The sequence below is a fragment of the Podarcis melisellensis genome (genome assembly GCF_964234715.1).
Source record: "Podarcis melisellensis genome assembly, chromosome: 10".
NCBI lineage: Eukaryota > Metazoa > Chordata > Lepidosauria > Squamata > Lacertidae > Podarcis > Podarcis melisellensis.
This window is the reverse complement of record NC_138542.1, coordinates 609742-635736: the sequence shown is the minus strand read 5'-3', so window position 1 is coordinate 635736 and position 25995 is coordinate 609742. Positions and strand designations below refer to the sequence as shown.

General features: G+C 44.1%; 1 protein-coding gene across 5 annotated transcripts in view; it reads right to left on the bottom strand.

Annotated features, from left to right (window-relative positions):
• ITPR2 (inositol 1,4,5-trisphosphate receptor type 2) overlaps positions 1 to 23975 on the bottom strand; it is a 313187-nt gene extending 289212 nt beyond the window's left edge. For 4 of the 5 annotated variants that reach the window (XM_081927580.1, XM_081927582.1, XM_081927583.1 and 1 more), the window contains exons 1-4: positions 23265 to 23975; positions 7919 to 7989; positions 2201 to 2316; positions 1202 to 1288 (exon numbers count right to left, since the gene is read on the bottom strand). In XM_081927580.1, coding sequence (XP_081783706.1) covers positions 1202 to 1288; positions 2201 to 2316; positions 7919 to 7989; positions 23265 to 23356 — 366 coding nt within the window. In that variant the 5' untranslated portion in view covers positions 23357 to 23975. The remainder of the gene's footprint in view (positions 1 to 1201; positions 1289 to 2200; positions 2317 to 7918; positions 7990 to 23264) is intronic. The other variant, XM_081927585.1, reaches the window with a different exon arrangement.
• Positions 23976 to 25995: the final 2020 nt, after the last annotated feature.

Below are 25995 nucleotides of genomic sequence, written 5' to 3'. Positions count from 1 at the left end.
AGAGGGGGAGATTTTTTTTTTCTTGTTCTCCCCCCTCTAAAACAGGGTGTGTCCTATTGTCTGGTGCGTCCTATGGTGCGAAAAATACGGTACTTAATGCACCAGGTGCAGAAGGGGATGTGATAGGATAATTGGTTAATTGAAACTGTATTTAATTTGATCAAATGTCTTGTAAGCTGCTGGTGAGGAGGAGTGATGGCTTGCAGTGTTTCGCTATTATGTTTTTGAAAATAAAACTAAGGAAAGATACTACGGACAGCTTTTTATTTCTACGATCCATTCACTGTGCACACTCTGTGTTGATGAAGAAATTCAGCACCCTGATCATTGGCTGAGACTGACGGGAGTCCCACAACAACTGCAGGGCACCATGTTGGCTACCCCGTACCACTCTATCTACTGCCAAATGACCATAATTTATGACTCCTTCCAAATTCTTCTGATTTAACAGTTTTGACATGCCCAATTTCCACCATATCTTCCTTTTTCATTTGTTTCTTATGGTGACCAAGTGCAAAGGAATATGAGCCTCCTTTGCCTCTAATCATGTGTATTATTTATATAATGCCATAAATGTTGTTCTACTAAGTCAGGCTTCCTCAAACTTGGCCCTCCAGATGTTTTTGGCCTACAACTCCCATTATCCCTAGCTAGCAGGACCAGCGGTCAAGGATGATGGGAATTGTAGTCTAAGTGTACTAAGTGATATAACAAAGAGAAAGGTCCCCTGTAAGCCCAGGTGCTTACAGTTTACATTTCTACACAAGATAAGCGATAAGGGAAGATGGGGTACAGAGGAGCAGGAGATGACACTGGGCTGGTGCAACTTGTCATGCTGCAGTGAGGAAAACAGTGCTTCCTGAAACAGTCTCCCCTGCACTGTCGTTAAAGGCAAAGGAGCCCTGCCCTTTCTTCTCTGCCTCTAGGCCAGGCTTCCTCAACCTCAGCCCTTCAGATGTTGGGATCATGGGAGTTGTAGCCAAAAACATCTGGAGGGCTGAGGTTGAGGAAGCCTGCTCAAGGCAATGCTTACTGATTTCACACATCAAAAAATCTGCTGTGGAGAACTCCCACTGCAGAGCTGATTGGTATGGCATGGAGGTATGTAATCTTTTCACACTCCATGCCATTTCTGATATATTTAAACTCCTGCTCACCTTGAGGTTTTGAGAAACTGACAGTCTAATTTTCAAAGGCTCACCTGTATGACGTTGCTGTACTTCACAATTTCACCCAGCAGTTTCCTGTTCTCACATTCATTCTGTTTTTGTTCCAGTTCTGCAGCATGCTGCAAAATAGTCACAGTTTCTTGGAGTTTTTGTTTTGTTTTTGTAGTTTAAGTCACAAACTGTTACATGAACTCAACCTCTCAACCTTTAGCACTGGTGTGTGGGGGGACTTTTTTCAGACAGAGCACCAGATGGGTGGGGTATAAATAATAAAAGTATTATTATTATTATTATTATTATTATTATTATTATTATTATTATTATTGGCAACCCTTCTGGGGGGCACATGCTAAAGGTGTGTGGAGTGGAAGGCAGAAGACTGGTAGGGCCAGATCCAAAGGTAGGGAGAACAACAGATAGAACTCTTACTTTTGGCCCCATCCATTTAAAGGACTGTGATACTACTTTAAACCATCATGGAATCCCCTAAAGCATATTGGGAACTGCAGTTTATAAGGGGCTGAGAGATACTTATTTTCCTCACAGAGCTACACTTCCCAGAGTTACCTGGAAAGAGAGATCAATTGTTGAACCACTCTGGGAATTGTAGCTCTTGGAGATGATGAAAGGCAAGGCAGTGGGTGGGAGGAGCTGGGATGGGACAAACACATTGGCAGAGACAATCCCGCACTCCTACTTATGTACTTGCACCAGACCAACCTCCCAGCCACCTCACCCATCTCCCTCCCAGTATGCAACAGCAACCCACCTGTCAGGAACTAGCAGAGGGACTCTGGCACACCCAGTGAGCCACCTCTGGGAGTAAGAAGGGAGAGAGAATAGTCCTTAGATGAAACAAAACAGGGCAGTTTTGAGTCATCTAAATTTGCTGTTTCTCAGCCCAGTGGAATTACCAGCTGGGAGAAAGTAATTTGGGCTTAGCTGCTGAAGAACTAACAGCTGTGCATCATGGGACTAACAAACAGCTGCATAAAAAGGCAACAAAGACTGGGAGCTCAGGTGCCACTTACTTGCAGCTTCTTCAGCAAAGCGGCTTCCGTGTGGTTCCCTTGTTTTGCTTGCTTGGCTTTCCAGTATTGTTTCTGTGCAGAGTATCGGTTCATAGGACATACCTTAAAAAGGCAGTCTGAAGACAAGAAAACAAAATCAAGTTTGTTTCTTATTTCCTTGCAGCAGTGAGCTACGAGATTCTGCATATGTTTTTGATTAGAAAAATTCTTCCAAATTCCAGTTGTGGGGAATCACAAGCAGGAGAGTGCTGTTGCGCTCATGTCCTGCCTGTGGGTTTCAAACCAGCATTCTGCTTGGCTGCTGTGAGAACAGAAAGTTGTGCTAGGTGTGCCTTTGGTGTGTTTGCATACAGAATGCCTTCAGTAGTGATTAACACAGCCAGGCTTCTGGTGCAGTAGACTTTAATAATAAGGCTTCTGAATTCGGCCCAAGACCACAGTACCTCAAGGACCACCTGTTTCCATATGAATCTACCCTGACCTTGAGATCACCTTCTGAGGCCCTCCTTTGTGTGCCTCCTCCTTGAGAGGTTCAGGGGGTGGCAAAATGAGAGCGGGGCCTCCTCTGCAGTAGCTTCCTGTCTGTGGAATGCTCTCCCCAGGGAAGTTCGCCTGGCGCCTTCACTATACACCTTTAGGCGCCAGGCAAAAATGTTCCTTTTCAGCCAGGTCTTGACTTGATCTACATCTTACACCCTTTCTAAAAATGCTGGCTCTTGCGGGGGGGGGGGGTATTGGGTTGTTGGTTTTGTTTTTGTTTTATGTATTTGATATTTTATGTGAACTGCCCTGAGACCTTCGGGTATAGAGTGGTATAGAAATTAAATAAATAAATAATAAATAATTCACTACTATACCTTTTTTGTTTTGGTCTCGTATTCACCGGGTGTGAAAAATAGTAAACAATAATAGCTAATTTTCACAGATCTCTGCTCTTGGGCCACTCTAGAGCAAAAAAGCCAACAGCTCAATAAATTTAGTGCTTTTTCATCTAGTCAGTCCTAGATTTTCTGCAGAAGTGATGAACCAGCAAAATGCAAGGAAATGTGTGGTGTAATTCAAACCATAAGGTTCCTGCCTTTGTAACTTATCCCAGCACTATTAAAAAAAGCTCTAATAGACAAGTGGAGAAGACTCACGAACAGCAGGTGCAGACATTAGAAAACTCCAAACAGGCTTTGGAAAGCACAGCACAATGTGACGTAGAAATTGGCAAGTCTTATAAAGCCTACTGACCACTTCCCCCTCCTTCTGATTCATGTGGGTGCAAATAATACTGCCACACACAGCCACACACAGCCTGCAACACATAGCAAGGGACTATGAAACACTGGGCAGGGACTATGAGACACTGTGCATCACTCCTTCCTGTTGAAGGTTGTGGCCAAGAAAGAGAGAAGAAAATACTATGGCTGTGCAGGTGGTGTCGTCAGGAAGGATTTGGCTTCTTGGATCATGGTCTCTGCTTCCTTGAGGAAGGACTTCTGGTGAAAGATGGGCTGCACCTCACAGTGGTTGGCAAGAATGGCTTTGCTAAAAGTCTCAAGATCAGGAGAGCTTTAAACTAGATCTTGAGGAGGGAGACAACATTACAAACAACAGAATAGCACCTGGCACTGGGGATAATAGCTTAATTGATGCACAGGAAGCTGAGGCAGTGCTCCAGAAACCTGCTAAAGGGCAAGAAACTACAGGAAGGAAGCAACTGGAGGGAATGACTCGTGGTTTCAGTTGTCTCTACACAAATACACAGAGTGTGGGAAACAAGCAAGACGAATTGGAGCTTTTAGTACAGGATTGCAAATATGGCCTGGTAGGCATTACTGAAGCCTGGTGGGATGAGACTCATGACTGGAATGTAGGAATTGAGGGGGTATAACCTGTTTAAAAGAAATAGACAGGGAGAGAAACAAGAAACAGGAAGGAAGGAGGAGTAGCATTATATGTAAATAATGTGTACACTTGTGAAGAAATCCATGACCTGGAGCATGGAAAGCAGATTGAGAGTATATAGGTAAAACTTATAAGAGAGAGAAACAACAGGGACCTTACTGTGGGGGTCTGCTATAGACTGCCAAGCCAAACTGAAGACTTGGATGGTGCCTCACTAGAGCAGATTACCAAACATTCAAAAAGAAGAGATATACTGTAGTAGTCACTGGGGACTTCAACTTCCCCGATATCAGTTGGGACTCAAACTCTGCCAAGAATAGAAGGTCTGATAAATTCCTCCATTGCCTCATTGACAATTTTGTTTCCCAGAATGTGGAGTAAACAACCAGGGGATCATCTGTCTTGGACCTGATCCTCACCAATAGGGAGGAACTGACCAATGAAGTGACAGCATTCGGAAACTTGGGAGGAAGTGATCATGTTCTCCTGGGTTTCACAATACAGAGGCAAGGGAAAACTGAACATAGCCTCTATCTTCACCCAAAAGGAAAACAACGCCCAACCTGGTGATAACAGAGTAAATGATGTAAGGAGGGAGCTGCAGCCCAGTTTAGGAAAGAGGTTGTAAATGAATTCAAATCTCCAGGGCCTGACGAGCTGCATCCCAGAGATTTCTCCATCCAGGCAAGCAAGAGGCATTATTGCAGTTCAAGGACAAATTCCAGCCATGCAAAAGCACCAGAAAAGGACATAAAGCAGAGGACAGTTTTGAGGCCTCAGACAGAGTGTAATGGACTGGCTGAATGCAAAGAAGTGGTCTGGAAAGGAAGCTCAGAGCCTGGGCATTAGTGGTGGGACGACAATAAGTGGTCAGAGGGCAAAGAGGGATCAGACTGGGAGGAGGAATTGTTGGAAGCCAAAGAGGCAACAGGGTTTAGTGAGCAGGAAGAAGCTGTGGCAGAGAGCAGTTCAGAATTAGAGGCTGGAGATGAGGGGGGCCAAGAGGCAAATATGAGACAGGCTGCTAAAGAAGCCTGGTGTTCTCCCCTTCCTTTCAGCTCAGCTCCCCTCTGGTCTCCGAGACCACAAAGTGAAATAAAGAGGGAATAGCAAAAAGAGACAACAAAGGAGTATCTGGTTGCTGGGGAAGGACCCAAAGGAGGAGGTCTTGGAGAGTGGAGAGAAGGTACGGATCTTCAGTCTTTGCAACTGCCTCATTGAAGCAAGACCTACTGGGAAGAGTTGCTGTGATAACTAGGCCTGCACTGTTTGGGTGACTTTGAATAAAGAGCTAACTTATTTGACAGTGGCTGTTTTATTGCTGGCCTGCTTCTGTCTCCGGCTCCTGACACAGAGAGACCCAAATGACTGCATCCCCCCGCCCTCCGCCCTGAGATTCCCTGTGCCTGACTTAACACCATCAGGACCACAGTGGGGTAGGGATAAAGGAAATGCACGTTTGAGGCTCCGTGAGCCACAGTCAAACATACATAAGGGCATTTCCCTCACCATGCCACACCCTCTTGCCAACACCCGCAAGTGACTCCAATGTCAATTTCTAAGGTGAGGGTTAGAGTTAGTTTTAATGGAAAACAGAACTTTGAGACAGAACTTTGGATAAGGAGTTTTTCACTCTGGGAAATTAAACACAAAAGCAAAAGGAACACATTTCCTCACAACTTCCCTGTGCCTTGGCAAACAATTCAGCGACATCAAGGGGTTAATCTGAGGCAGGTGATTTGGAATTTGGCATGTATTAAGTTCTCCTGTAGCCAAAAGCAATTGACAAGTTCAGCTTTGTTTAATGGAAAAATCAAAAACACCATGTTGAGCGACAAAACAGAAACATGAGCGTCAGTGCCCATCTTAGAAACAAAAGGGCAGCATGCATGAAACAACAGGGAAGGTGCACAGCCTGGGAGTCATTTTGGACTCACAGCTGTCCGTGGAGGCGCAGGTAAATTCTGTTTCCAGGGCAGCTGTCTACCAGCTCCATCTGGTATGCAGGATGAGACCCTACCTGCCCGCAGACTGTCTCCCGCTTAGACTACTGCAATGCACTCTACGTGGGGCTACCTTGGAAGGTGACCCGGAAACTGCAACTAATCCAGAATGCGGCAGCTAGACTGGTAACTGGGAGTGGCCACCAAGACCACATAACATCAGTCTTGAAAGACCTACATTGGCTCCCAATACGCTTCTGAGCACAATTCAAAGTGCTGGTGCTGACCTTTAAAGCCCTAAATGGCCTCAGCCCAGTATATCTGAAGGAGCATCTCCACCCCCATCGTTCTACCTGGACACTGAAGTCCAGCGCCGAGGGCCTTCTGGCAGTTCCCTCGCTGCGAGAAGTGAGGTTACAGGGAACCAGGCAGAGGGCCTTCTCGGTAGTGGCGTCTGCCCTGTGGATCGCCCTCCCATCAGATGTCAATGAAATGAACTATCTATCAGAACACATCTGAAGGAGGCCCTGTTTAAGGAAGTTTTTAATGTCTGGTGTTTTATTGTATTTTTAATATTTTGATGGAAGCTGCTCAGACAATTCCCATTATCTGCTCTCGGCTTTACGGAACAGGCTGCAGCTCAGTGGCAGTGCAGGCAGAAGGTCCCAGGTTAAAAAGCATCTCCAAGTAGGATAGAGAGCGTCTCCTGCCTGAAACCATGCTAATCAGTGTAGACAATATAAAACTAAATGCACCCGTGGTCTGACTCAGTATAAGGCACCTCTTAGGCTCCTGTCGGCTTTGCAGCTCACCATCTATCTTGGAGCCATAAGTATGATCTTCCCATAGGCTTTGGTTATTAGTAGGCTTGATGGCGCATCTTGAAATGAAACTCAACCTGCACAGGAGCCAGGATGAAGGACAGAGAAGCTGCTGAATCCTCCTCCCATCTGATAATTTTGACACTGAATCAGCCCATTCCCTGCCATGTCTCGTCCAAATGGGCTTCCACATGATCTGCCAGACATGAGTAAAGTAGCTGCGGAAAGGGTAACATTCAGCATCCTGCTTCCACCTGCTCCTCTTTTAAAAACCTCCGGTTTTATAACTGTTCAGTACATCTAATACACAAGCCCACCACCTTAACATCTAGTCACGACCTATCACACATGTCTTTGAACCTGTGGTTTTCTAGAGTAACTGTAGCCTGTAAGTTTACCCACACTGTGTGCTTTAAGCTTGTTGTGTATTTGTTATAATACAATTTTTCAAAGCACAAGTGCAGTACTGGTACACACTGCAGAAATCTCCTGCGTCACCTAGTTCCAGTGGCATCTATCAACAGTCTGATATGCCACTTAACTCTTTACTTCCCTGCTGCTGCACCACCACATTTGAGTTCCCGCTGCGCTCTGGAGGCTTCAGACTTCAGGCGGCTATTCCCGAAGCCTTCGGAGCACAGCGGGAACTCCTGCTGCGCTCCGAAGGCTTCGAGGATAGCCACCTAAAGCCTCCAGAGTGAAGCAGGAGTTCCCGCTGTGCTCCGGAGGCTTCAGGCGGCTTCAGCGAAAGCAACGCGAAGCCTCCGGAGCGTGGCAGGAGCGCTCCCTCTGTGCTTCGGAGGCTTTGCGTTGCTATCGCTGAAGCCAAGGAGCCTGCATTCACTCCATAAGACGCACACACATTTCCCCTTAATTTTTGAAGGGGGAAAAGTGCGTCTTATAGAGCGAAAAATACGGTAACTGAGTCTGTGAAACTCACAAGTGCATAGAATATGACAAAACCCAAGATCTAACTTCAAAATATATAAGATACGTATCAACTTAGGCAAGAAGAGGATCCACTGTATTTCTACTTCTAAAATTAACTCTCAATTTCGTACCTCTGAATTTCTTAGGAGGATTGCAAAGATCACCTGCCTCTGGTTGAACCACGCATCTGTCATCCACCAGCCTAGAAGAAAAAGCATAATGCATAGACTTCATTATTATTTTCAAATTACTGAGTGAAGTCAACATATCCAAAGAATTTCCATTGAATTTTGATGCAAATCATGACACAATGCTGCAAAGAAAGAAGTATTCTCTCCAGGTCAACTTACTAATGCACGGTTCTGTCTAGAAACTTCAAGGCAAATAGTTTTACTCTTCATTGCTGAATAAATTTTGGCAAGCTTAGAAATAATTTTATGCTTTTACTTGACTTTAAACAGACAATGCTAGATTGTGGAACAAGCCCTATATTGGGTACAATATACAGTAAGATAAACTGTAATCCTGTACATTGGCTATCTATTTTACCAGCCAAACAGACAAACATCAGTGTTTTATACAGCGCTTTTTTCAGGGGACACTCAAGGGTACACAGTACCGGCACCTCTTTTTTTAAAAAAAATAAAAATGTGTGGCACTTACTGTAACAACATCATGGTGAGTACGGACACCTATTTTTCTAGGGGAAAAAACACTGGTTTTATATATACACATGGGGGCGGGGCGCCTGGCATGTATTAAGATCTCTTATAGCCCAAAGCAATTGCCAAGTTCAGCTTTGTTCAATGGAAAAATCCAAAACACCATGGTGAGCTACAAAACAGAAACATGAGTGTCAGAATTGGCATTATTTTCAGCTCTCCCCACAATATTATAATCTCAATTACTTCTGTTGCTCATAGCTCAAATTCTGCTCATGTGTTCATCATGAAATATTTTTTAATAGTCTAAAAAAGGATCATTTCCTTAGGGATCATAGAAACAATCCAATCTCTGGCAATAGAGATGCCATTTGTCTTTGAAGAACATTGCCAGCAGTGCTGAACACACTTTCAGATGGCACACTTGTTCCCGGGATAGGCAAAAACTTATTTGTAAGCTCCTTTAACATCAGGAAGGATGCCTCCATATGTCCACCATATCAGAAAGCATTCTTCATTGTCCACTGCTGGCATAGCCATATAGTCTGTGCGTTGTTTCTGCCCCAAAAGAAAGGTGTACACAACACAGTTGTCCCCCCTTTATTCTGAAGCAACTTGCAAGCCAAGAATTGGGGGGAGGGGATTCCCTCCCACTTGTGGCAGCTTAGTGCAAGCAACTTGAGAGAGAGAGGGAGAGGGAGAGAGGCAGCAATAAAAGAAGTTCCTTGGAAGGGTAGTGCTACAGAGAGAGAAGCTCATCACTGGAACAAAGAAGCAAGTAATTTGGAAGGGAAAGGGTTAACACGGGGGGGGAGGCAGGGGAGACTGTAGGAATGGTTTCTGAAAGATCTGTTTTTAGCTATTTGTATTGATAACACTTTCTCAATGAGGCAGTGTGAGGTGATTTTTGCAGCAGCCTGTTCTACTTGAGGTGATAATCTGTTCTCAAAGAGGCAGTGATTTTAGAGGAGCAATTTTTTGCTCAGCCTGTTGTAGCTACTTGTTGTGGTAGCAGGGGAAAGCAAACCATTCTCAAATATTTTGCAGCAGCCTGCTGGCAGAGAAAAGATGAGTGAGGCAGCGTTAGCAAGGGCTGCACACACAGGAGGAAGTGTTGGCTTCCCGGTTCTTCCAACATTGTGCTTTTTGAACAGCACGTACACAATTTGTGATATATTGCAAGGTCATTTTTTTAAAAAAAACAAACAGTCATCACAATTTTATTTAAAAATTGGTATCAGACAATATATCAATTTATAGCACAGTCCTACACCCCACAATCCCTTCTGATGTCCACCAAAGATGCAGCTGGGGTGGGTGGGATGTAGTTAATGGATGAGACCCCCTCGTCCCACCTCAATAAATGACTTCCCCAGAGGTAGAGTCAACTGTTGCCTGGGAGTAGGCCCCAACGAACAGATTGTTTGGGCAGGTTCCGGGGGGCGGAGGGCAGATAGCACTGGGACACCCAATCTCAGTGATCATGGATAGGAGGAAGAGTTCTGCTAAGACCAGACCAGGTCGTTACTGAGGAGGCAGGTTTCGTTGTTGTTTGAGGACTATCCCTGCCTCCGGGTCTGGTCTTGACCGGATGGATACTGGAATCAACAAGGGAGACCCACATGACCTGAAGGTGCAATGCGAAGTCAGTGATGATAATGATTATTATTATTTAAAAGACATCTGAAGGCAGCCCTGTTCAGGGAAGTTTTTAATATTTAACGCTGTACTGTTTTTAACACTTGATTGGGAGCCGCCCAGAGTGGCTGAGGAAACTCAGCCAGATGGGCGGGGTATAAATAATAAATTTATTATTATTATTATTATTATTATTCATAAGACCACTGCTATCCAGAACTTGATTGTGGGCGGGGGACATGACCTGGCATGTGTAACAGAGACTTGGTTGGATGAAGCAGATGGGCCTGTTCTTGCTGCTGCTTGTCTACCAGGTTTCTCTAACAGCAACCCTGGTTATATGGGCGGGGGGGGGGGTGCAGTGATTTTTAGGAAGTCATTAGCTTGCACCAGGTGTCCTATTGGGAAGACCCAGTTTTCTAAGTGCATGTTTTGGAAGCTGGGCAATAGGGGCAGAACAGGGGCATTCATGCAGTGAGATCTGTTCGTTTATAGAAACACTCCCAAAGGAAGTTACATGAATCCTTTCATCTATGACTTTTATAAGCACATTGGAGAAAGCATAATTAAGGTAGATTCACTACCAGTGAACAACTCTCTGAAAGCTCGAACACTGAACAATCAACAAAACTTTTCCACTTCCTAGCAAGCATAATGTCATTTTGGCAAATCTCTCTGAAATTTAAACCAGCAATTTATAACCTGCAGCTTGTAAATGAGTAGTGCTCTGGGGTGTCCTAATAGTTCCTTAGAGAAACACCCCTAGTTTCCGCATGAATAGGTTATTGTATTTTAGTGTTCTGTTGGAAGTCACCCAGAGTGGCTGGGGAAACCCAGCCAGATGGGTGGGGTATAAATAATAAATTATTATTATTATTATTGACACTCTCCCCTTATTATTCTAGGTCACAGACAGATTACAGAACTACTACATGGGGTTCATGTTCTGAGGACTTTTCCAGGGGGTGAGGTTTTCCTATGGAGACTGAGCAGTGCTTAGTAAACAATCCAGAGAGCATTCTTCTAGCACAGGGGTCCTCAATCTAGCCTGCTAATTGCCAGAACCTGCCACTGTCTACAATATCCTGAAAAGTGAGGAGCGGCGGCAGTGGTGGCGGTGGCTAGTTCCAGCAGGCATGCGGCACGTGGCTCTGCAGAGTCCGCAGGTGGTGTGCAAGTTGGCTTCGGCGGTGATGGCAAAGACGCTGCACTTTGTCAAGATTCAGAACGTGCCTTACTTCCACGAGCTGCCCCTGAACGAGCAGCTGGTGCTGGTGCGCAGCTGCTGGGCTCCGCTGCTCATGCTGGGGCTGGCCCAGGACCGCGTGCACTTCGAGACGGTGGGGACCACAGAGCCCAGCATGCTGCACAGGATTTATTTTTGATAGACAAGCGGGCCAAAGAGGAAAGGCAGCACCACCACCACCACCAAGTTGTGCTGCTGCACAAGACCCAGGAGAAGCTGGAGGCACGGACCTGCAGCAACAGTAGCAGCAGCCTCAAGGGAACCATGCTCTTCAATCTGGGTAAGCGTGGGAAACTCGGGCTGGGCAGGAAAGAAGCGCGCGGATCTGCAGTGTGGGGAGTTGGGGCGACAAAGGGGCCATGGCTAGCACCCCACCCCATGTTGATTAAAATCGTTCTTCATTTTAAATATTGTATTTCCCCGTTTTTATGCACTACAAATAAAATATGTGCAATGTGCACAGGAATTTGTTCATATTTTTTTCAAACTATAGTTCACAGTATCTGAGGGACAGTGAACCAGCCCCCTGTTTAAAAAGTTTGAGGACCCCTGCTCTAGCATACATGCTGAAGGGGAAATGGAAGTTGCCAGAAATCAAAACTACATGGTGGAATTAGCGAGAAAATTTTCACCCATTTACATCCTCAAGAAAACACCTCCCACAGGAACCTGCTTCTGCACTGCTTTTCACAAATGAGGTTCTGCTTTATGTTCTGCCATCTTCAGAGATGCACTTGGTGGAAAGTGGGCCTTTGCAATATGATATAGGGCCTCCTGAGCAACAACTAGGGTTGCCAAACTTCCAGGGCTGACCTGAAATCTCCATGTTTGCCTGCCAGCTACCAGGAGCAAGAGGAAGGTTTCAATCTGCAGATGGGTGAAAGTACTTTAAAAAAACTTTATTGAGAAGACTTTATTGCAAGTTTCAACCCAACCCAATTTGCTGGCTGCAAATTATTGAAGACTCTCTAGGGGGTCTTCCTCTTCCTCTTCCACTTCTCTGTTCCCAATTAACTTCCATCTCCAGGACTCATAGGTTGGAGGAAGTGCAGAGGAAGAAAAGGTACTGCGCTGGACTCAAGTGGAAGTTATGCGTGAACATGAGTACCTGGTGCGAGATATAAGGAAATGCAGAAGTGAGCAGAGCACATGAATTTGATTTGAACTGATTTTATAATGAATTGATTTTAGAATGCTGTATTATTTTACTGTTGCTAGCCACTCTGAACCCGGCTTCAGCTGGGGAGGGCAAGATATAAATAAAATTATTATTATTATTATTATTATTATTATTATTATTATTATGAAGGGCAGCAGCAAGAGCTAAGCCTTGCTATCTCTGCTTCCCGTAGCAAAACCCATATTTTATTCTTGAGTGAGTCCGAAGAGGTGAAAACAAAAATTGACCAAGGAAGAATGGAGTGCTGAGAGGCAAGATATGATATGGTCTGACTAATACTAAACTACCAACTGCCCAGTAAGTGGACCCATACAAAGGAGAGAGTGAGTATTCAGGGATAATGTCAGCTCAAAAGTGTGTTGTGGGGATTGGGCTGTGTAATAGCTGATGGGAGCAGAAAGCCCAAACAGCTTCCAGCTGACATCGGGTACTGGTTCTTCATCTCTCTGGCCTAAAAAGCAAAGCCATGAACGGCTGGCAGTGGAACAAGTAAGTTGTCACTAGGCCAAACTCTTAACATGAACGTTTTCAGTGTTTCTTAAGGAATTAGTACCCAGTACAAGTCTTGCAAAGGGACCTGGAATGCAGAAACAGGATGGAAAACAAGAGCTAGAAGGTAATGTGCTGGGAAAGCTTTGTATTTCAGTTAGTTTATTATAAGGTTTCCTTTCATTGTGTTCAGAGAAAATCCTCATTTCCCCCACTTCATTCACTGCTTAAACCTCACAGAAAGCCAGCCAATGCTATGGGTTCACTTAGGCAAAAAGGAGGCAACACTGTGGAAAGCTTATTCCCAAAGAGAAGCAGAATTTGTTTGGGTTTATACTGAGACCCAAATGCCCCTTCCAGGACCTTCTTATTCCCCAGCCCATTCATCATGGAAAGCACAACACGGCTGGCATCCGAGGTAGGTCATGGTTGCTGTCATTTCTCCCCCCCCCCACCCAACACACACACATACCACACCACAGCAACCACCTCTTTTGCTCATCTGTCCCCACAAAAAGTGCCTTTTTCCTCCATCTTCCTCCTGCCTGCTGCATCCTCCCTACTGTTCTCACTCACTTCTGCTCCCACCATCGTCTCCAATCTGGGGCCATTCTCGCCCATCAATGGCATATTAAAAAAATGGTCAAACTTAAGGCATCAAGGTGGCAGCTGAGAGTACTTGTGCCACTGCCATTGTTTTGGTGGTTTCGCTCTTGTGGTTTGCTTTATATTCTGTGGTTTATATTATACAGTAGAACCTCAGCTTACGGTTACCCTCAGGTAATGTAAACTTCAGGTTGTGAAAGCAGCAAACTCAGAAGTATTTTTCCGGGTTTCGCCGCTCATGCATGCACAGAAGCGCTCTACATGCCACGTGCATGCACAGAACAGGCACCTCTGGTTGCTGAAACCTCAGGATCCAGCTGGAGCTCTGGAACAGATCCCATCCACAACCGGAGGTACCACTGTAGTGATTGCAATGTGTGTGTTTTTTAATGCTATTGTGATTATTGTGAGCTGTTTTGAGCTCAGCATTTGCTGTTAGAAAAGCAGAATACAAATACTGTATTTAATCAACTCAATGCAACTCCCACCATTTATCTTCAAGCCAGGAAAGGCTTCCCATCTTACATTAATGTGTCAGGCTGATGTTAAAAGCATGTTCTTTTAAAATGCAAATTTTCCATCAGCTCCATGCAGGGCTGTTTTCAGCCAGAACTCACTGGAACTCAGTTTTGGCCCCTCTCAGGTGGGCCCCACTTCTTTTTCTAGAAAAATAGCACTGACTCCATGTATGGAATAAGTTTAATGGAGAAGGATTATCCATATACTGTTAGGCATGTTTCAGATAACAGCTACTGATAGGAACCGCGGAAAACTGGGGATGCCATGTTGGTTAAGATTTGTTTGAGTCTAAAGGTGATGGGCTGAGAAGGAAGGATGTGATTTGAGGAGGAAAGGGAGGGGCCAAAGGGCCCAGGAACCGAGTCCTGTGCCCAAGGGCCCCCAGAAAACTGGAAACAGCCCAGGCATTATCTAACAGGTGGTTTTGTGAATTAGCATAATGACTTCCAATTAGCATATAGGGGAAAGCTGTAAATAAAACTTATTGCAAAAATCAGTAAATTGCCTCAGGTTACAACCGCTGTAATGTCATGTGGCAGCAGAAATGCTCCTGGCACTGCTGATGTACCTATAACTAATGTCAAATATTAGGTCCATGGGCAAGCCCCAGGGCTGTTCTCGTTCCTACAGGGTGTACTCCTACTTGGGCTCAACTCCTACTGGGGCTGTGACACTACTTTGAAGTGCCAGCCTGCCACCTTGAGAGCACCACAATCCCCCTCTTGTTCATGCACTCAAAAAACAACAACCCAAGTCATGCTGAGCAATTTATTCCATGCAGCTAAAGCCACCCCGCCCCATGCTGACTGCTGAAAACACCTCTCCAAGTTTTATTGCATAATAGCAATACCCTAAAGCAACTCAGCTATCTTCTGTGACATACCATACTTTTCTGTCTATAAGGCGCCCCCATGTATAAGCCAACACCCACTTCTTAGCATGATTTTTAAAGGAAAAGAAATAGTCTTATACATGGAAAAGTACAGTAGTTCTTATTACGCAAACACTTTCTTTTGCCAGAGGAAGAAATGCATTGTTTAGCATTGGTTTTCTTATGCTACCATGAAAACCAGGAACTTGGTTGCTAAGTGAGTCTTAATCGAGAGCTGCGCCCCACTAGGCAGCAGTGATATGGCATGGAAAAATTTCCACTTTTAGAAAGACATTGTTTCATGACATTAATTACAAACATTATTAATGACTACAATACAAGTCAAACAGAGCAACTGAAATTATTACACTTGGCTAAACCATAGTTTAGCATTAGAAGACAAGGCAAAGTGGGACTTCTAGGGTCCCTTGTCCTCTGATACAGCCACAAGGAGAAGTTCATTTTGCTTCCATTTTAGGTTAATCACAGATTTTTTAACATCAAGTCCTGACAAACTGGTTAATCTTTGCTAGTTGAAAATAAATCAACCTACAACCATATTTAAGAAACTATAATATTTCAACCAGCCATGAATAAAATCAACCACAATTTAGGGTTCAGGCACAATCCCAAATTTGGTGGTCTAAAATGGAGACAGAAGCTTCTGATCGCCTCATGGCCATGCTAGATAAGAAGAGAGGGTAACGTGTGCAAGTCCAAGGTTCACAAAAGATTGTCCCTGCAAAGCTAACCCATGGTATAGCTCTGCTTGCAAATCAGGCCATCTCTATTCAAATCTAAAATAAATGACTGAACTATTTCCCAGGTGATGATCCCAAAGAAGCACATAATATATGAACAACTCTTCAAGCATGCTAAAATTAGTATGAGGAGCCTTTTCGGTGTTTTCATTTTCTTCTTAAAATCTAAATAAAGTAAGGGAAGTGTATGCTATTGATTGGTTGTGTCTTAAAATATTCACAAGTATTCCAGCAAAAATAAATTTCAAGCAAAGCTTTGAATTTGTTTGAATATGACACTTAACTACACAGGCAGTACAATCTTAAACCCCAGATCTGCAGGCTTGGTCGGAAAAGAGGAGTCCCATCTGTGGGGCACAGAGTCACATTGCTGAGACTCTCCACTACTTGTGAAAACTGTTCTATGGGTGTAGATCTGCCCCCAGAGATGCTTCCACTGGCAGAAGCTGGCTTTAGGACACAAAATGGGACATTCTGCTGGCAAGGCTTCCAAGAATCAGCAGGATCCAAAGTATTCCCCTCCCAATGGCTCAAGTATTGAATTGATGGACTTCCTGTTTCCGGCGGTGGGAAATGGCGGACTCCCACACAATCGGACTCCAGCCATTTCGATAATTCAGGGCTGATATGGGGGTAATTAGCCCTGGCAGCCTCCCCAGGGCAGTGGAGGACTGTCTCGATGACCGCGGCTTGCCCCACGGCAGGGGCACTGGGTCACGGAGCAAGGGACGGACTGACACTCCTGCAATGCCACCCCATAGCTGGACGCATCTGTTTGGGAAAATATAAAGATTTGAAAAACAAACAGACACGCTCTGAACTGACGAAGCTGGGGGAAAACCTGCAGTATGTACCATCTCTGGTGTAAAAGATTGAACTTCAAAGAGATCCTCACTCCCCACCTCCACTCCAATTAGGCCTGTGCTGGATTTGATCTGTATTTACTTTCTACACAAACTAATATTTTCCACATATTTCCACTCAACAGCATTTTCCTATTGAAAAAACTTTTCAGAGTTTCTGCACAGCAGGTAGAATTAATATGACGTATGTGCTTTGTTTTGTTGCTTAAATGTAAATCAAATAAACACACTGAATCAATAGCCATTAATTTTGGGCAGCAGGAAATAATTGTGGAAAACATTTCAAAAATTTCCAGGAAACCCACATCATTACCACTCAGCTGCGTTTCCAATCCTGCCCCAGTCTCTGATCCTGTGCCTTTTAAAGAGCAACCTGATATGGAGAAATAAATCAGGTGACTTTTTCTTGGCATGGAGATACAGTGGTACCTCGGGTTACAGACACTTCAGGTTACAGACTCTGCTAACCCAGAAATAATACCTTGGGTTAAGAACTTTGCTTCAGGATGAGAACAGAAATCGTATAGTGGCAGCGGGAGGCCTCACTAGCTAAAGTAGTACCTCAGGTTAAGAACAGTTTCTGGTTAAGAGCGGACCTCCAGAACGAATTAAGTTCTTAACCCGAGGTACCACTGTACACCACAATTCTGGTACCCCTTGGCCACTGCTGCTGGAGGTGGTCAAGCTAAAGGAGAGGTCGCTTGGCTGGGTAAAAGAGGCCTCCACTGCAACCAAGAAAAGCAAGGGTGGCTGAAAAGTTACCTCCAACAGTGTTCTGGCTGGCAATGGCTAGTGAAGGGCCCCAAAACAGCAGAACATAGGGGTGGGCAGAGCTGGCTGGCCATGGTTCTTCTGGATCTGGTCATTTTACCAGATAGGAACCCAATCCAGGCCCCTTAGCTACCCCAGATGACTGTGATGGACAGCAGAGTCAGACCAGAGTCTGGTGATGTAGTACCTCAGAACTCCACCAGAGAGCTAGTGGGGGGGGGGAGTGGAGCCAGTACTTTGGAAGGTAAAATAAAAGGAGCAGTTTCTGAGAGAGTGTTCAGACAGGGATATGGTTAAGTAGTGGGGTGGGAGAGCTGAAAATAATGCCAATACATTTCACATCTGGCAACCAATGCTCTAGCTCCGTTTGAGCAGAAATTTGATATGCTTTCTAACCAAATATCAGATATTTCTAAAACAGCAAATAATGCACACAATCTTGCTCTAACCAACCAGTCTGAGATCCAGCTCTTACAAATGACTGAAGATTTTTAGTTTATTTAGAATAAGGGCACACCTACACCACACATCTAAACTTACGGTATTTAATGAACAGGTAGACCCTAGTGAACAGTGAGAAGTGCAGATCTATAAACTGTTGTAAATGACTGTAAAACTGGTGTAAAACAGTATTCACCAGAAATGATTATGGTGTAGAAATCCCATGAAAGGCAGAACTGCTGCAGAACTGTTTGTGCATGTCTTCTTTAGAGTAGATTTCTCAGTTTGGCTGAATTTTTTCACAAGTTTATACTGTTTAAATCCATTAAAACCCACATGGTTTAAGGAGCGTAACTGTCCAGAGAATAAAAGCCACTACTATGTGTTTTATTACAGATAAATTGGAATTTCAAAAGCAAACCACATACCAAACTGGATGGAGCTGCTTTGTTCCAGAGTACATCAACAAACCTTTCATGATTCAGACAATCCATGAGACACATCTACTGACTGCCTCATGAGCGTGTATGTTTGCTTTGGATTTAATACACATCATGGAAACTATTATAAAGCTTTCCATTGGTTTTCAGAGAGAATTACAGTAGGACCACAAACAATGTAAATGCCGTTCCTCTTTTCGGGAGTCTCTGGTAAAAAAAAATGGTGTCAGAATTTGGGAGAGATAAGGAATGTCTTCTCAAAACAAATAAAAGTGTTCGCCAACAAAATTAATTCTCTAGAAGTACAGTGGTACCTTGGGTTACATACGCTTCAGGTTACATACGCTTCAGGTTACAGACTCCGCTAACCCAGAAATAGTGCTTCAGGTTAAGAACTTTGCTTCAGGATAAGAACAGAAACAGGGCTCCGGTGGCACGGCGGCAGCAGGAGGTCCCATTAGCTAAAGTAGTGCTTCAGGTTAAGAACCGTTTCAGGTTAAGAACGGACCTCCAGAACGAATTAAGTACTTAATCCGAGGTACCACTGTAGTTAAATCTCTGAGTGAGACAAACACATCGTTATAAATAGGGCACATGAATGTAAATACATGTACATGGGCACAAACTGCACCCTTCCAATAACCCAGTTTGCTTGGGCTGCAGCTCTGGTTCATAAAGTACAACCAGATCTCCTGTAAGAACAAAAACGCCACTCAAATTCTTAGCTTTCATAAATATGTAAAGTGTGGAAGCAAAACGGCCTCCTATTCTCCATAGTGCAAGAAAAAGGTTGTTAATATACTTTAGAAGTATCCCTCTTTTTCTCTCTAGAGTTGGGAGAATATGCTATACAGTATATCTTTATCATCAAAGTTGCACTCATGAAGCTTTCATATGCTACAAAGCCTTCAAGTAAAGAAGTGTTCAAAAGAGTGTCTCTTGCATTACAGTGGTACCTGTGGCTACGTACTTAATTCGTTCCAGAGGTCCGTTCTTAACCTGAAACTGTTCTTAACCTAAAGCATCACTTTAGCTAATGGGGCCTCCTGCTGCTGCCGCGTCGCCGGAGCACAATTTCTGTTCTCATCCTGAAGCAAAGTTCTTAACCCGAGGTAATATTTCTGGGTTAGCGGAGTCTGTAACCTGAAGCGTATGTAACCTGAGGTACCACTGTATACCCTTATGTAAAGATAGAAAGCCATCACCAAACACATTTATGAAGTGCCCGAGTAGTGTTTTCAGGCCCATTGAAATCACAATTTAAAGGCTAAACAAACATACAATTTGACAAGCATAGCGGAGCGGTGCTTAAGAAGTTAACAATTATAATAATGAGTGCCAATCAATAAGGCATGATCAAGCTATCTACCCACTGGTTTCAAATCAATGGGCTTTAACACAATCCTTTACATATCTACTGATAAGTAAGTTCCACTGATCTCTCAGTTCAGTGCATATAAGTTTGCAGCCTAAATTTGCTGTATTGTACCCAAAGTCTAAATGTATTTAGTCTTCATCAAGAAGAGAACAATATGGAATGCCCCAAAGTCCAATCCTTCTGGATATCAGTGCCACAGGAAATTCCCAAAATAACAAAACAAGTAATAGAAGCAACTCCAGAACTAGCCCTATAAAATATCTTCCACAAGTAAGCCACACCGCAATCAACTAAATACAGCCAACCAATCTTGGAAATGCTAACCTCTCACAATATCAATAAAAATAAATAAATATACAAACAGAAAACCTACCCATGTGATGCTGACACAACCCCCCTACATTAAGAATATGTAGAATGAAAGAACAACATCCCCATCTCTCTCCCCCACTCCTGTTTTCCCCAACTGCAAGATGTCTATGACAAAAAATGTCTCTCACCAAACATAAATGAACTGTGAAAAAGAATATGAATTGAAAGTAGAGACAATATATGTACCATTCCTTGTTTACCTGTTTGCTCTGTAATAATAATAATAATAATAATAATAATAATAATAATAATAATAATACCCTGCTCATCTGGCTGGGTTTCTCCAGCAACTCTGGGCGGCTTCCAACAGAATATTATTATTAATAATAATAAAGTGATAAAACACCAAACATTAAAAACATCAGAACATTATTTCTAGCAGAAAGAATCAACACATGGATAGAAGCATAAATCTGACAATCTTTAGTTTAATTTTGGGACACAATCACTTTCAGATTACTGATTTCAGACTCCCCACAATAAGGGTTACAGCCTGACTAGTTTCCCCTGCCCCATCAATTGAAAGTTGGTGACTGGGAGACAAAACTCTAGGAAGCAGTAACAATACACAGTGTAGGTTAAGTTGTAATAATAATAATAAGAAGAAGAAGAGTTTGGATTTGATATCCCGCTTTATCACTACCCGAAGGAGTCTCAAAGCGGCTAACATTCTCCTTTCCCTTCCTCCCCCACAACAAACACTCTGTGAGGTGAGTGGGGCTGAGAGACTTCAAAGAAGTGTGACTGGCCCAAGGTCACCCAGCAGCTGCATGTGGAGGAGCGGAGATGCGAACCCGGTTCCCCAGATTACGAGACTACCGCTCTTAACCACTACACTACACTGGTGTACCGCTCTTAACCACTACACCACTATAATAATAATAATAAATAATAATAATAATAATAATAATAATAATAATAATAATAATAATAATTTATTTATACCCCGCCCATCTGGCTGAGTTTCCCCAGCCACTCTAGGCGGCTACTGCCACTGCAGTCATTAACTGAGATCATGCAATAAAACTGAACAACAGCCATATTGAGTCAGACCAAAGACTCTTTCTCCTAGTAATGTCTTCACACAGGGCCGAGCCAGATGCCTATGGAGAACCCACAAGCAGACAGGACCACAACAACAGTCTCCTGCTCCGCAGCAATTGGTATTCATGAAGAGTAGCCACTGGAAGCATCACATGCCATCAACTTGCCTAATCTCATTTTAAAGGTTTCCAAGCTGGCAACCATCACTACATCTTGTGATACTGTACCTCATAGCTTAACTATGATGTGCTTTATGAAGTAGTACTTCCTTTTGTCTGTCCTAGACTGCACAAATTCAGACTGCAAATCAGTTTTAAATGCTCCCCCATTCAAACCTATAGAGAACTAACACATTAGGGGAAAGGGTAAGTTATAAACCTTCCTGACATCTAGTTTTATATGTGAATAAAGTCTTTTTTGTGTGTGTACAGGGAAGCATTCAACAATAGCCCCCTTGAAATTCCAAGTGATGCAGGCCAGGAACATCTGTTTGTGGAGACTATCTGCATCAACCTATTCAGATACAGATACAAAAATGAGAACAGAAATGTGACATAAAACCTGGAAACCAATGCAAGTTTGCACTGTGGAAACCTGGAGGCTTGTCAACTATAATATTCAATCAAGTACAGTTATTCAGCCCACATTCCCTTGGATAAATTGTGGTAGTCACTGTTCACTATACCTATGAAGTATACCACAAAGTTTGAAGTAGTTCTTTACATCAACAGTGGCATAATGACCATCTTTTTGTTTTTACGGACCAGGTTTATGCCATGGTAACTATTATCAGGCTGATTGATTGAAAAGCTTATCGTGAAAGCAGCTATTGCAGAGAGGAGCTGTTGTTTTAGTAATCGCATGAAAGCAGAAACCTCAGCAGGAAGTGCTGTTTACGCAATAAGCCCCCTGCTTGAAAATGGGCACCTCAGTTGACTCGGGTGAATAAACTGCACATCCATAAACTTTTAACATCCATGAGAACAGGCTCCTGGTCATGCTTAAATGGCTTATTGTTTAAAGAACTGAGCAGAGGGTTATTTTAAAAGAAAAAAGTGTATCTCCTATCATGGGAAGACATACACATGGAGCAAAGTCATCACAATGCTATGGTCAGTGATCATGCACATGTGAACTGACTATGCAAAGAAAAATCTGCAGTTCCCTTAGTTTGCAGCAGCTAAAATAAGATCTTTCAAAACCTATAAAAAAAATGAGACAAATTTCTCCCCACACTTTTATTTTTTTAAATAATAATAATAATAATTATTATTATTATTATTATTATTATTATTTTGCTTTGATACCAAAATATATTTTCACATATGATACTGAAGACTTGTGCTTCTCCTGGGCTATTTGGGTACACATATGAACACTGTGAATGTGGGATAAACAAACTGAAAATGACGTTTTAAAATCAAATGCACATTCTAGCTAATGCAGATTATTAGATTCAAATAGGTAATGTACGGAATGCAACAAAAAAAGCTATCAGCATTTACTTACAACAGTAAGTAAATAGCTTAGCCATCAGTACTGCAGCAGCAGCGGGAAAATAAGAAATGACGGTCTCGTGCGTGTTTACTGGGAAGTAAGCAGCGAAGCTTACTTCCGGCAAGAATTCATAGGCTCAGGTGTGCAAGGGTAAGCGCTTTAATCTCACTGATCCCTGGCAAAATTGAGCACATTGCTTAAGGCTGCGATCCTATGTAACCCACTTCACTTAGAGGTAAGTCTCACTGAACTCAACAGGGCAGACGTGGACAAAACTACACTGCAACCCCTTTCCCACGGATACAAATGCGTCTTAAAATTGCTGTTTCTTTTGGCTAGATCGCCGCCGCCCTCACTTTCAGCTGGGCCAGCGCGCGGTTACGGCTGCACGCAGCGAAGTTGCCCGAAGTTTAAGAGACCCGGCTTCTTAAAATGATTTCCTAAGCTTCAGTGCTGGGGTTGCGGCCGCTGCCCATTCCTCTCCAGCTGTTGCTTCTGGTGCCTTACAACTTTGGTGTCCTTTTTCTCTCAAAGTCAAAGAAGGCTAAACAGCGGTAGCTCCCCAGGAAATCGAAAGTAAACAAGGACTGCAAGAAGCGCACAGGGAAGGTCTTCTAAAAGCAAGGCGCTGGTAACCAAAGGAGCGCGCACCCGCAGCCCTCCGCCGAGGCGGGATCCTCCCATTCACACAATCCTTACCCCAGAGTGCTGATGAAGCCGTTCACCGCGCCCTCGGCGTAGAGGGAGACGATATCCCCGATGTACAGAAAGCTAGACATTTTGTCAGACATCTTGTCTCATCTTCGACGAGTTCTTCGACGCGTTTTCTTGCCTACCAAAACTCCTTTATTAAAAAAATACCTTGCAAAAAAGTGTTCGGGCAAACCAGCAGGGCGGTCAATTTGCAAATGAGTTCTTTGCCCACCCAGCCACGAACAACGCCAGCTGGTGGCGATCCGTGCCTCCAAGGAGATGTTGCAGCTCGGGGCGGGGGGAACCCCAGACCCAGCAGCCCCCTTAACTCCTGGGGTTGCTCCTGGGCTGCCACTTTCCACAAAAGACTCCCTCTTTTTGCGCTTATCTCCAAAAGCGCAGGAAACGTGGTCCCTGCTACAGCAGTTGCAGCCTTGCTCGTCAGACCCTCCTCTTCCTTCTCCTTTTCGCCTCTTCGTTTAACTCCTTGTCTTCTTTTAACTCTTTTAATCCACGCTTCTTTCTGCGCCTCTTCTTCCTGCACCTTACCACCGCTTCTCTTCTCCTTTTGTCGGCCCTGCTCCAGCGCCCTGATTTCTCCAGGTTTTTCCTCCTAAACTGAAAACTCTTGCAAAAAATAAAGAAATAAAAAACCCCCAAGAGCTGGTTCCCATTGAGTCAGCTGAGGATAGGCTCTCGGCGTCGTCCCAACCAATCGCAAGAGCCGACTGCGCTGTGGGGCGGAGCTCAGGGAAGGTAAAAGAGGAGGGGGAGCGGAATGCCCCAAGGTGTGTTCTCTGCTGAGCAATCTCTGCCTGTGCTGTTCAAAGAAATGTGGAGAGGTGATTCATGCCGTGCTACCTTACTTATAACTTATAACCAGCTGTATTTTCAGAGGAAGGACGCCTCAGTGCGGTCTGCATATGTGCTGTCAGGAAGATTTTGGGCATCACATGGCAGGACATAGAATCATAGAGTTGGAAGAGACCACAATGGCCATCGAGTCCAACCCCCTGCCAAGCAGGAAACACCATCAGAGCACTCCTGACATATGGTTGTCAAGCCTCTGCTTAAAGACCTCCAAAGAAGGAGACCCCACCACACTCCTAAAGAGCTCTCCCAAGCTCACATTCCCAGCATGGTTGCACTTTTGTGTCAGCGACCTCTACGCTGTCTTGGTCATGTACACAGAACGGCAGATGGCAGGATACCCAGGGATGTGCTTTGTGGGGAGCTGGCTTCAGACACCAAACCTGTTGACAGACCAACTCTGTGATACAAAGATGTCTCCAATTGTGACATGAAAGTTGGCAACATTAACCCTACAGGTTGTTTATCCACACCATTGACTACAGAATAACTACTGAGAGGAGTACAGAGAGAAGAAACACCATGGTGCATCTCTAACAGCAAATCTGGACGCCTTCATCTGCCCCAGCTGCAATAAAACATGTCTATCCCTTATTGGTCTCTATAGCTACAACAGGAATTGTCATTCTCCAGTGGTATGACTTTACACCTGATGGCGCACTCTTCCATTGTGTCTTGAAACAGACGGATGCCAACAAGGTCTGCTTTTTTCAGCTGTCCAGGAATACAGATGCAAAATGGGAATCATATTGTGACAAGTTTCAGAGGAGAGGTCTCAGTCTATTGCAGTAAAATCAACAAGGAATCCTGGGGCACCTTTATTCTTTGGTAGAATAAGCTTTCCTGAGCTAGAGTCTGCTTCAGCATCACATGCATCATCTGTCTTCAAGGAGCAGGGCCACTTCAAGACATTCTGCTGCCTGAGGCACAGGGCAAGATGACACACCCACACCGCTGTCCCATTTGAAGCACAGAAGCTGGATCTTACTTTAACACAGGCTATGAGACAGCTACTCCACCATACCTGAGGGCAGCTGACTACTTTAGGGGGTGTGGGGCAGGCTGTGTGGCACACAAGACCTGTTGGACCATGTCCGTCAATAGTCCATCTAGTCCAGCATCCTGTTCTCACAGTGGCCAACCAGATGCCTGCTGAAATTCTGCAAGCTGGACCCAAGGACAACACCAATCTCTCCTGCTGCAGTTTCCAGCAACTGGTAGTCAGAAGCATACCAATTACTTTTGCTGTATTCAGTTATAGGGACGTGGGTGGCACTGTGGTCTAAACCACTAAGCCTCTTGGGCTTAAAGTCAGCAGTTCAAATCCACACGTTGGTGGTGAGCTCCTGTCACTTTGTCCCAGCTTCTGTCAACCTAGCAGTTCGAAAGCCCACCAGCACAAGTAGATAAATAGGTGCCACTGCAGTGAGAAAGTAAACTGCATTTCTGTGTGCCATAAGTGGCTTAGTTATGCTGGCCACATGACCTGGAAAACTGTCTGTGGACAAAGGCTGGCTTCTTCTGCCTGAAAAGTGAGACGAGCACCACACCCCATAGTTGCCTTTAACTGTACTTAACCATCCAAGGGTCCTTTACCTTTACCATTCAGTTATGGAGACAGAACATAGCCATGATATCCATATCCTCCATGAATTTTCTAATCCTTTTAATGCATCCAACTGGTGGCTATCAATGCTTCCTGTGGCAGCAGGTTCCATCGCTTAACTCTGTGCTACGTGGAGAAGTACTTTCTTTTGTCTGTCCTGAATTTTCCATTGCTCAGCTTCATTGAATATCCATGAGTTATATAGAAGAGGTAGAAATGCTATCCACTTTCTCCATATCACTTTCACCATAGCATGTTACA